The following is a 12874-nucleotide window of genomic DNA, read 5'->3' on the forward strand; positions in this document are numbered from 1 at the left end:
TTGACACTGAGGTGTATACCTGAAAGTTTAGCTAAAAAAAATCTAGCATGCTTACGTTAGCATGCATCAATTATCAAGATGTGACTGAGGGGCAAACCTGCTAAATCATCAAAAATGCTAACATATGTAACACGCCTGTTTCACTTCCTGCTTTTTCCGTTCCGCCCGGGACTTGAACCTGGGTTGCCCGGCATAGGGGGCGAGTGTGTGCGCTACCGAGCTAAAAGCCTGAGCTATCACCTCGGCAGCTAGCACAGTTGTCATGCTGATATTAGAATGCTAACAATTGTTAGCACACGAGCTAGTCATACATAACAAGTGTCTTTCATTGGACAATATTAGTCTAAAACTACACATTAGTCAATAGAAAGAAGTAGTTATAGTTGCATATTATGTACACATACAAAGTGTCCAGGGCATAGACGTATTAGAAAGTATCCAGTAACAAACGTGTCCGCATCATTCAATTTACTGCGTCATGACTTTAACTCTAATGGATTTGTCGAAATCTCCCTGCGACCGAATTCCTAATAAATTCATGACGTCCTGTGGGCCAAATTGCAGACCACACCCCTGGTATATTAACAAACAAAAAGAGAAATAAATATTGGCAAAAGGCTGAGAAGACAGAACGCTGACTCTTAAAATCAACTCCAATGTTTCTATTTGAATGTGAACTGTGTTGCATTTCCTCCTAGGTGCTCCCCTCGCTCACCTCAGGACTCGGAGCTCTGCCAGCTTGACCGCTTTTGATCAACCAGCTTCAGACTCCCGAGGTCAGTCATGCTGCTCCACACTCCTTTTGTGCGGTCTGGTGTACTTTTCCACTAAGAGTACTGTCAGGTTCAAACGCCCAACTATCTATTAAACAGGACAAGAAGCAAGGAATCAAACAGAGACAGGATTCAATTTAGCTTATGAGGAGAGCGTGTGGAACTGCACCCTGGTACAGCGTCACCCCACGCTCTGAGGAAAAAGTTCCACGCCTCCTCATTTATTTGGGCATTCCCGGATTACTTAACTGCAGCTGCTTCTAAGGGGAGGGCTCACATTATGCAGCAGCCCAGCACTGGGTCATAAACAGTTCAAACAAGATGTGCTTGGAGCGGTGTCGGGTTCACCCCCTCTCTGCTCATCCACCGTATCTTCTTGGAGACTTCGGGTCCTGATACGGCTGATAGGGACAGTGGTTAGTGCGTCTGCCTCACAATACGAAGGTCCTGGGTTCGATCCTGCGCTTGGGATCTTTCTGTGTGGAGTTTGCATGTTCTCCCCGTGACTGCGTGGGTTCTACTCCGGCTTCCTCCCACCTCCAAAGAGCAAGACACTTCACCCTTGCTCCTGATGGGTCGTGTTTAGCGCCTTGATATCTATAATTTTGTTTATTTCTTACAGTGACTAACATTATAAAACAACTTGATGTGGTAGAGTAAAATCCAGGTTAATAGTGCCATGCTTTTATTTTGAAGCTTACTTTGCATTGAACAGGAAGCAGTGCGTCACTTTTTTAATGTGTACCTAGACCAGGAGTGTCAGACTGGTTTTCATTGGGGGCCACATGGCAGTTATGGCGCTCTTCAGAGGGCCACTTGTAACAGTGAATAATATATACATTTTTAATTGCTTCATGACACAATTATTTATTGTTATATATTGTTATGTAGACTGTAAGAAATATGTGTAGATTTTAGAGTAAAGTTTAGCTGCTGAAATGTTGCCATAAAATGTTTGCTGTGGTCTGGAACAACATGGCACACTAACAACATCATGGAAAATGGGACATTTTTGTACCAAAAACTGTTTTGTTGTGTGTGTGTGAATGTGTGTGTGAATGTGTGTGTGAATGGGTGTGTGAATGTGTGTGTGAATGTGTGTGTGAATGGGTGTGTGAATGGGTGTGTGAATCTGTGTGTGAATGTGTGTGTGAATGTGTGTGTGAATGTGTGTGTGAATGTGTGAATGTGGAAATAGTGTCAAAGCGCTTTGAGTACCTTGAAGGTAGAAAAGTGCTCTACAAGTATAACCCATGAAGACAATAATGACATTTTTTGTGGTCCACTTTATTTAGAAAAGTATCAACATACATGTTGGTAGCGGTACCAACACATTGGTACCAGGACAACCCTAGTTACTACTAAAACAATGTCAATAACCCAATCAAGTGATACTTGTTTAATTGTGTTGATTTATTGAGATCATTTGTGTTCCCATCAGATGTTAAAGTGTCCAAGAAGAGGCAGCCATTCGTACCTTATGCTCTGTGCAACCACACAGGATGCACCATGTGGTTCGCCACTCTGACTACCACCCCCACCAGGTTAGTGACTCATCAACCATAACATTATTATTCCATGGCTTTCAAAACAAGATAATATTGAATGTTGTCTATGGTAGCTTTGTCCCGATCCTGATCTGATATCAGCAAAAAAAACAAGCGTATTACATCGGCTTGCATATTCTAAATGTCCCCCAATAAGCACACCATTTCTTCTATTTTACTCAAGTCATTTACAAAAGCTAAGCAGCTACACCACAGCCAAGCACACAATAACGTGCTGGACAAACGTATCAAGTGTCCTTAATGGAGCAATATCGCAGTGTCAAATCTACACATTTGTCTCTATAAGCAATAATTATAGTCTCCAAGGTAGAAGCCTGGTAGAAAGTATCCAGTAACAAACGTGTCTGCATCATTCAAATTAATTTAATGAACTATTGTGGCCACTAGGTGTCGCTAAAAAACTAATTAGCACTCCACTTCAACATAAAGACGGCATAAGTCCATTCCACTTGGTTAATAATAAATAGTTTTTCATTAGGGGTGTCAGAAAAAAAATGATGTTCTAATGAATCGCTAATGATTCTTAATTGATTAAAAAAAATTAATTGAGTATATATTTTATTCAAATCAATCCTGTCCAGCCACTTTTATTAAATGTTTGGGTATAATTTTATTCAATAAAACCAGTTTCCTGTTAAGTAATATAGAAATGTATCAGAGCTGTTTATCTATTTTATGGAGGAATGTAGTTCATCATAGAACTGGCACCAATCTTATTAAAAAAGGATTGACTTTGAATCTAGAATCGCTTTTGGATGGAATCGTTCGGCCCAAGAATCAAATGGAATCTTGTGGTGCCTCACAGCCCTATTAGTTCTTTTTCAGTATGTTCCCTTCATCAAAACTTTTCTATCATTGCACACATTTGTATGAGTCCATCGTACGGGATTGTCAGGTTTAAGCACCGGACTATCTATTAAACAGAACCAGAAGCAAGGAATCAGGCAGAGACAGAGTTCAATTTTGCTAATGAGGAGAACGCATGGAGCTGCACACTCAGTTACAGTCTCACCCTACGCTCTGAGGAACAGCCCACACGCTCCTCTATTTATTCAGTTTAGGAATTCCCTAGTTACATGGCTGAGGCTGCTTCTAAAGGGAGGGGTCACATATTATGCAAGCAGCTCAGTACGCACAATACGTGATTATTCAGATCGGAAATGTGCTGGAGGCCTTGTGATTGCGCCCTGTCTCTGCTTTGTCTGCCTGCTGTTGATACGCCTTATCTTCGTTGAGGTGCTGGTTCGTCCTTGGCTGTTAGCAAGCTGAAAGACAGAAACATCTGCGGCGAGGCCACTCCTAACTTGCAGTGGAAGATAACAAGTTGTGTGCCTTTGCACGGAAAGAAAAAGTACAGCTTGAGCACAATAGATAATAACTAGAGCAACGGCCTTTAAGCATAAGAGTTGTGTGATAACTTCTATATAATTATTCTAACAGGGATCAATAGCAGTAACGGACAATCCTCAAGGCTACTGTATGTATGTATGTATGTATGTATGTATGTATGTATGTATGTATGTATGTATGTATGTATGTATGTATGTATGTACTGTATGTATGTATGTATGTATGTATGTATGTATGTATGTATGTATGTATGTATGTATGTACTGTATGCATGTATGCATGTATGCATGTATGTATGTATGTAAGGGCTTTATAAATAAAGTTGGTATGGTATGGTATGTATGTATACATGTATGTATGTATGTATGTATGTATGTATGTACTGTATGTACTGTATGTATGTATGTATGTATGTATGTATGTATGTATGTATGTATGTATGTATGTATGTATGTATGTACTGTATGTATGTATGTATGTAATGTATGTATGTATGTATGTATGTATGTATGTATGTATGTACTGTATGTATGTACTGTATGTATGTACTGTATGTATGTATCGTATGTATGTATCTATGTATGTATGTATGTATGTATGTATGTATGTATGTATGTATGTATGTACTGTATGTATGTATCTATGTATCTATGTATGTATGTATGTACTGTATGTATGTACTGTATGTATGTATGTATGTACTGTATGTATTTATGTATGTATGTACTGTATGTATGTATGTATGTGTATGTATGTACTGTATGTATGTACTGTATGTATGTACTGTATGTATGTATGTACTGTATGTATGTATGTACTGTATGTATGTATGTATGTACTGTATGTATGTATGTATGTATGTATGTATGTATGTATGTATGTATGTACAGTATGTATGTATGTATGTACAGTATGTATGTATGTATGTATGTATGTATATATGTATATATGTATGTATGTATGTATGTATGTATGTATGTATGTATGTATATATGTATTTATATATATATGTATGTATGTATGTATGTATGTATGTATGTATGTATGTATGTATGTATGTATGTATGTATGTATGTATGGCACTCAATTGTCAGGCAGTCAAAAGTATTTGGACACATAGCTAAGTTTGGACACATAAGCAGTTTCATGGCCATGTGAGGTCTGTTGCCACAAATGCATCATTCATGTTCAGTATTGACAATCCAACACTTGACATATTGTATGTTTATTATATCTCAGGACACGCTACTAGAACACACCTGGGCAAAATAGGGCCCGCGGGCCACATGCGGCCCATTAAGATTTTCAATCCGGCCCGCTGGACGTTCCACATCATTTTTTTAGACCTTTAACACCAAAAGTGTATTTGCCATTATGATGTGCAGTGATGTTTGTAAGTCTTCAACTCTACAAAGTATTTCAATGGTGGAAAGCTGCACTTTTGAGTGTTATAGTGGCCCCCGAGTCCAAATATTGTCCCAGCTCTGTATGAGAATATCTGGACCTGATCACCTACGTCACCAGACTGTGCATCATTGTCTTCCAGAGTGGCACTTTCTCACAGCAACAGTGCAGACGCCATCGCAGACATGCACGGTCCAGGCAGTGATGACGGCCACAATGTCAGTCAGTGGAGAGAAGTCTGTCCTGGGGAGGAGATTCCTTTTGAGTTTGAAGCACGGGAGAAACTTCGCCACAGGTACAGCTCTCAACTATTTACTGCAGCTGTCTATTTCAGCAACATGACACCATTTTATATGTGTGGGATAGATACAGTGTAACCTCCATTTACAAACTCAATTGGTTCTTTAACATAGTTCGTAAACTAAAAAGTTTGTCTAGTGAAGCATAGTTCCCCACAAGAAACTATGTACCTCAACAAACATCCCAGTTTAGTAAAGGTTTGTACGTTTTGGACACAATCTAAAGTGTTGAAAACATAACAAGAAGGTATGAATCAACTGTCTCTATTAACAAACCAAAACAACCACAAGCTGAACTGTCCTGTATGCACGGCTCTGCCACACAGCAGTCCCTATGGTGCCCTCACAAATGGTTAGAAATCACAAAAATCCTTAACTTTAACAACCATATTGCTACAATAATAAATATTTTAACAAGTAAAATCCACTTAGAGGCAGTTAATAACATCAACAAATGTCCTCTTGTGAGTTGCTGTCTTGCACGAGAGGAGAGAAACAACGTGTTTGTGTGTGCGCTTTTGGAAGAGGCGCCGCTGAATGAGAGGTAGTCGCCTCCGCTGGCAAAAAAAAGTCTGCTTTGGCATCATTTTCCAGTAAAGTCTGTTCTCATCACAATTAACAACTTGCTGTGCGCCGAAACCAGTTTTGTCGATCTCTGCAATGAAAAATTAATGGAAGAAGTGTTTGTACACAGAGGCATGGTTTGTACACAGAGACATGGTTTGTACACAGAGACATGGTTTGTACACGGAGACATGGTTTGTACACGGAGACATGGTTTGTACACGGAGGCATGGTTTGTACACGGAGGCATGGTTTGTACACGGAGACATGGTTTGTACACGGAGGCATGGTTTGTACACGGAGGCATGGTTTGTACACGGAGGCATGGTTTGTACACGGAGGCATGGTTTGTACACGAGACTTGATTTGTATACGGAGGCATGGTTTGTACACAAAATTGATTTGTACACAGAGACATGGTTTGTACACAGAGACATGGTTTGTACACAGAGGCATGGTTTGTACACGGAGACATGGTTTGTACACGGAGGCATGGTTTGTACACGAGACTTGATTTGTATACGGAGGCATGGTTTGTACATGAAATTGATTTGTACACAGAGACATGGTTTGTACACAGAGGCAAGGTTTGTACACGGAGACATGGTTTGTACACGGAGATATGGTTTGTACACGGAGACATGGTTTGTACACGGAGGCATGGTTTGTACACGGAGGCATGGTTTGTACACTGAGGCATGGTTTGTATACGGAGGCATGGTTTGTACGCGGAGGCATGGTTTGTATACGGAGGCATGGTTTGTACACCAAATTGATTTGTACACGGAGACTTGGTTTGTACACGGAGACATGGTTTGTACACGAAGACGTGGTTTGTTCACAAAGACGTGGTTTGTACACGGAGGCATGGTTTGTACACAGGACTTGATTTGTATACGGAGGCATGGTTTGTACACGAAATTGATTTGTACACGGAGACGTGGTTTGTACACGGAGACAGGTTTGCACACGAAGGCATAGTTTGCGCGATCTAAAAGTTTGCAAAAAGAGGGGTTCGTAAATGGAGGTTCCACTGTACATGATGACCATGTTGTCCTACTGTAAGTCTCAGGAATACAAAGTGACAATATGACTGCAGTTCAATAGTCTAGTTCAGTGCTGCAGTTCTATAGTCTAGTTCAGTGCTGCAGTTCTATAGTCTAGTTCAGTGCTGCAGTCCTATAGTCTAGTTCAGTGCTGCAGTTCTATAGTCTAGTTCAGTGCTGCAGTTCTATAGTCTAGTTCAGTGCTGCAGTCCTATAGTCTAGTTCAGTGCTGCACTTCTATAGTCTAGTTCAGTGCTGCACTTCTATAGTCTAGTTCAGTGCTGCAGTTCAATAGTCTAGTTCAGTGCTGCAGTTCTATAGTCTAGTTCAGTGCTGCAGTCCTATAGTCTAGTTCAGTGCTGCAGTTCTATAGTCTAGTTCAGTGCTGCAGTTCAATAGTCTAGTTCAGTGCTGCAGTCCTATAGTCTAGTTCAGTGCTGCAGTCCTATAGTCTAGTTCAGTGCTGCAGTTCTATAGTCTAGTTCAGTGCTGCAGTCCTATAGTCTAGTTCAGTGCTGCAGTCTATAGTCTAGTTCAGTGCTGCAGTTCTATAGTCTAGTTCAGTGCTGCAGTTCAATAGTCTAGTTCAGTGCTGCAGTTCTATAGTCTAGTTCAGTGCTGCAGTTCAATAGTCTAGTTCAGTGCTGCAGTCCTATAGTCTAGTTCAGTGCTGCAGTTCAATAGTCTAGTTCAGTGCTGCAGTTCTATAGTCTAGTTCAGTGCTGCAGTCCTATAGTCTAGTTCAGTGCTGCAGTTCTATAGTCTTGTTCAGTGCTGCAGTTCTATAGTCTAGTTCAGTGCTGCAGTCCTATAGTCTAGTTCAGTGTTGCAGTTCAATAGTCTAGTTCAGTGCTGCACTTCTATAGTCTAGTTCAGTGCTGCAGTCCTATAGTCTAGTTCAGTGCTGCAGTTCAATAGTCTAGTTCAGTGCTGCAGTTTCTATAGTCTAGTTCAGTGCTGCAGTTTCTATAGTCTAGTTCAGTGCTGCAGTTCAATAGTCTAGTTTAGTGCTGCAGTTTCTATAGTCTAGTTCAGTGCTGCAGTTCAATAGTCTAGTTCAGTGCTGCAGTTTCTATAGTCTAGTTCAGTGCTGCAGTTCTATAGTCTAGTTCAGTGCTGCAGTCCTATAGTCTAGTTCAGTGCTTCGCTAACTTTTTCCCGCCCCGGACAAATGTGTCTCTCCAAGTATCACATAATGACCAACATTAAAATAGTCTTAAATATTCATTCAAATAAGGCTTTTATTTCATGAGTATATTATATTTGTGGCCAGTGTAACATGACACACAGTTTGAACAGTAACACTGTGTGAGTATTTAATAAGTGATTCTTTGGCGCACCACTAGATGGAGCCAGTGTAGCACAGTTGGAGAGTCCCGGGTCCAGCTGACTATGGAACCAAACAGGGAGGATGCAAGAGAGTCTGTTTGGTCCAAGCATCTTCCTGCTGGAAAATGTTGTGAGCGCCCTCTGGTGGATTCATAGTCGCTGAGTGAAGTGACTTGTGAGCGCCCTCTGGTGGATTCATAGTCGCTGAGTGAACTGACTTGTGAGCGCCCTCTGGTGGATTCATAGTCGCTGAGTGAACTGACTTGTGAGCGCCCTCTGGTGGATTCATAGTCGCTGAGTGAATTGACTTGTGAGCGCCCTCTGGTGGATTCATAGTCGCTGAGTGAATTGACTTGTGAGCGCCCTCTGGTGGATTCATAGTCGCTGAGTGAATTGACTTGTGAGCGCCCTCTGGTGGATTCATAGTCGCTGAGTGAATTGACTTGTGAGCGCCCTCTGGTGGATTCATAATCGCTGAGTGAACTGACTTGTGAGCGCCCTCTGGTGGATTCAAAGTCGCTGAGTGAACTGACTTGTGAGCGCCCTCTGGTGGATTCATAGTTGCCATCAAATCCTTTTCCTTTGAAGTTAGCATGAAGTAAAGGGAATTGTGCAACATTTAGAGCAGTTAAAGGAGGGAGTGTCTGTAGTGTCTTCCTCATCATCATCATCATTCTGTCTTGCAGGCACACTCATGAGTTGAAGCTGCACCAGCTGCTGGTGCGGGTGTGCGGCTGGGAGCAGGTGAAGCCCGTGTCTGTGGACAAAGTGGGCGTGTTCTTCCGTTACGCAGCTCCAGACAGAAACAATGCATCCAACATTGTAAGACAAACTTACAGCCCAAAAGTCATCTTCCATTCCATCTTGGATCATGTTTGTTTCCCCTCTCTTATGTTTCAACAGGTGGGCAGTCCTATCAGCAGGACCAACATCATCCACCCACATGTCTATGTAAGTCCTTATGCTAGCACCACATGTCTATGTAAGTCCTAATGCTAGCATCACATGTCTATGTAAGTCCTAATGCTAGCAGCACATGTCTATGTAGGTCCTAATGCTAGCACCACATGTCTATGTAAGTCCTAATGCTAGCATCACATGTCTATGTAAGTCCTAATGCTAGCACCACATGTCTATGTAAGTCCTAATGCTAGCAGCACATGTCTATGTAAGTCCTAATGCTAGCATCACATGTCTATGTAAGTCCTAATGCTAGCACCACATGTCTATGTAAGTCCTAATGCTAGCACCACATGTCTATGTAAGTCCTAATGCTAGCACTACATGTCTATGTAAGTCCTAATGCTAGCACCACATGTCTATGTAAGTCCTAATGCTAGCATCACATGTCTATGTAAGTCCTAATGCTAGTATCACATGTCTATGTAAGTCCTAATGCTAGCATCACATGTCTATGTAAGTCCTAATGCTAGCATCACATGTCTATGTAAGTCCTAATGCTAGCATCACATGCCTATGTAAGTCCAAATGCTAGCAGCACATGTCTATGTAAGTCCTAATGCTAGCATCACATGTCTATGTAAGTCCTAATGCTAGCATCACATGTCTATGTAAGTCCTAATGCTAGCATCACATGCCTATGTAAGTCCAAATGCTAGCAGCACAATACTATGTAAGTCCTAATGCTAGCATCACATGTCTATGTAAGTCCTAATGCTAACACCACATGTCTATGTAAGTCCTAATGCTAGCATCACATGTCTATGTAAGTCCTAATGCTAGCATCACATGCCTATGTAAGTCCTAATGCTAGCATCCCATGCCTATGTAAGTCCTAATGCTAGTACCACATGTCTATGTAAGTCCTAATGCTAGCATCACATGTCTATGTAAGTCCTAATGCTAGTATCACATGTCTATGTAAGTCCTAATGCTAGCATCACATGTCTATGTAAGTATGTATGTGTATATATATACATATATGTATGTACGTGTATATATATATATATATATATATATACAGATATATACATATATATATGTATATATACAGATATATATATATATATATATATATATATATATATATATATATATATATATATATATATATATATATATATATATATATATATATATATATATATATATATATATATATATGTATATATATATATATATATCTGTATATATATATATATATATGTTGATTATGTCCAATATTTATATCCTAGTTCATAGTGCAACATCTTAGAGAGTGTTAAAGCTGCAAAGTTTGTGTCAGGTTCAAACACCGATGACATCTATTAGACAAGACAAGAAGCAAAGGAATCAAACAGAGACAGGATTCAATTTAGCTCATGAGGAGAGCGCGTGGACCTGTACCCTCGCACAGTGTCGTCCCACGCTCTTAGGAGGAAGCTCCATGCCTCCTCATTTATTTGGCCATTTCCTGATTACATGGCTGCAGCTGATTCTAAGGGGAGGGGGTCATAAACAGCTGCCGCCCTCGGTCATAAACAGTTTAAAGAAAAGGTGCCTGGAGCGATGTCAGGTCTGCTCAGGTCATGACAAGGTCTTCCTGTGGCTGTCCAATAGATCAGGGAAACCGACACCTCCACGTCGCATCCCATCGCACACAGTGGAGGTTTACAAGCCTTTTGCTTGATAAGACCAAAGAGAGCTTTTGTCTTCTCGCAGGGCAGCCTGAACTCATGGGAAAACAAGTTGTGTGACAACTTACAGTATATACAATTATTCTGACAGTTTGTGACAGGTGTGTTTACCTTTTATCAAATGAACTTTCTGTCAGTTCTCAGCATTGCCACCAGTGAGAGTGGTCTTCTCCATCACCATGGAGGGAAGTGCCAGGAAGGTGATAACTGTGAGATCTGCCCTCATTCTGAAGAACCAGCTGGATGTTCCCATGGAGATCAGACTTGACAGCCCCTCTGCCCCCGACAGTACGCCACTCACACATTAAAACATGCTACAGTGGAACCTTCCCACTCACACATTAAAACACGCTACAGTGGAACCTTCCCACTCACACATTAAAACACGCTACAGTGGAACCTTGCCACTCACACATTAAAACATGCTACAGTGGAACCTTGCCACTCACACATTAAAACATGCTACAGGGGAACCTTCCCACTCACACATTAAAACACGCTACAGTGGAACCTTGCCACTTACACATTAAAACATGCTACAGTGGAACCTTGCCACTCACACATTAAAACATGCTACAGTGGAACCTTGCCACTCACACATTAAAACATGCTACAGTGGAACCTTGCCACTCACACATTAAAACATGCTACAGTGGAACCTTGCCACTCACACATTAAAACATGCTACAGTGGAACCTTGCCACTCACACATTAAAACATGCTACAGTGGAACCTTGCCACTCACACATTAAAACATGCTACAGTGGAACCTTGCTTTAGGAACTTTATTGCTTCTTCAACACGGTCTGTAAATGGAAAAGTTCATGTAGTCCATAAGAAACAATAGAAACATGAATACTGTATTTTCCAGACTACAAAGCACACCGATATATAAGCCACACCCACTAAATGTGTTTCCCCATATATAAGTCGCAGATATATACGTTGTGAAATGAGTTGTATACACAAAAATATTTTGTGAATGTTTATTAAGTAAGAATTGTTTTAGTTATATTGTAAAACTTACAAACGTTGAATGAAAAAAACCATACAAGTAGAAACGCTACGGATGAGCAAAAGACGGAACGCCGGTATTTATCCTTGTTTCCAAACGGTGTCTGTAACAGGGCAGTAAAACGGCTGATCAAACAGAACAGAAGTCCTCGTCATGACCCACTAGCTGCGCAAGCTAGCTCTCCAATCAGCTAAACAGACTCAATAACTCCACGCTGACGTTTTGGTGAATTTACTGAGGAATTTGTGAAAGTGAAACAATACAAAAAGAATGCCGTTGCAAGTAAAAAAAATGCTAACGCAGACATTTGCAAACGTGTTAGCACATTAGCTACAGTAATGCTAACAATGCTAGCTTGATTACATTACGATAGCACCTACGAATATGCATGACAACACTCCTACAGACATCACACATGGGACGCTTTAGTGAGTAAGAATAGTTTTAGTTATATTGTCAAACTTACAAACATTGCTCGGAGTGATGGATGGAAAAAAACATACAAGTAGAAACGCTACGGATGAGCAAAAGCTCCAAACAGAAGGAAACACTGCAAAGGTTCACCCAGCAGCACCTGCAGTGAGCAAACTCCTCCAAACGATGGCGCCATAGCACAAACAATAACACACCATTTCAGTGTCTTTGCACATGTTTGATGACAACTATTTGCATTATGGCCGTCAGCCAAGACAAGTCCATAAATTAGCAACACTGTTTGATAAGCCGCAGGGCTCAAAGCGTAGGAAAAAAGTGTGTTACTGCGCCCAAGGAAGGTCTGTTAGGTGAATGGCGGTAAAAGAAACCCACAATGTAGCACTAAGAAGTAATGGACTGCCGCTCCACAATGACTGTGCATCGTGCGTACTGCACAGGAAGTCATGTCACCAAAA

The 12874-nt window shown here is 40.9% G+C and overlaps 1 protein-coding gene across 4 annotated transcripts in view; it reads left to right on the forward strand.

Annotated features, from left to right (window-relative positions):
- Positions 1-12874, forward strand: part of vps13d (vacuolar protein sorting 13 homolog D) — a 137973-nt gene that overhangs the window by 60788 nt on the left and 64311 nt on the right. For all 4 annotated transcript variants that reach the window (XM_062052402.1, XM_062052401.1, XM_062052404.1 and 1 more), the window contains 6 exons: positions 699-776; positions 2215-2317; positions 5238-5390; positions 9020-9155; positions 9237-9284; positions 11107-11257. In XM_062052402.1, the coding sequence (XP_061908386.1) occupies positions 699-776; positions 2215-2317; positions 5238-5390; positions 9020-9155; positions 9237-9284; positions 11107-11257 (669 nt within the window). The remainder of the gene's footprint in view (positions 1-698; positions 777-2214; positions 2318-5237; positions 5391-9019; positions 9156-9236; positions 9285-11106; positions 11258-12874) is intronic.

This window comes from Entelurus aequoreus, linkage group LG07, assembly GCF_033978785.1.
Source record: "Entelurus aequoreus isolate RoL-2023_Sb linkage group LG07, RoL_Eaeq_v1.1, whole genome shotgun sequence".
NCBI classification, from domain to species: domain Eukaryota; kingdom Metazoa; phylum Chordata; class Actinopteri; order Syngnathiformes; family Syngnathidae; genus Entelurus; species Entelurus aequoreus.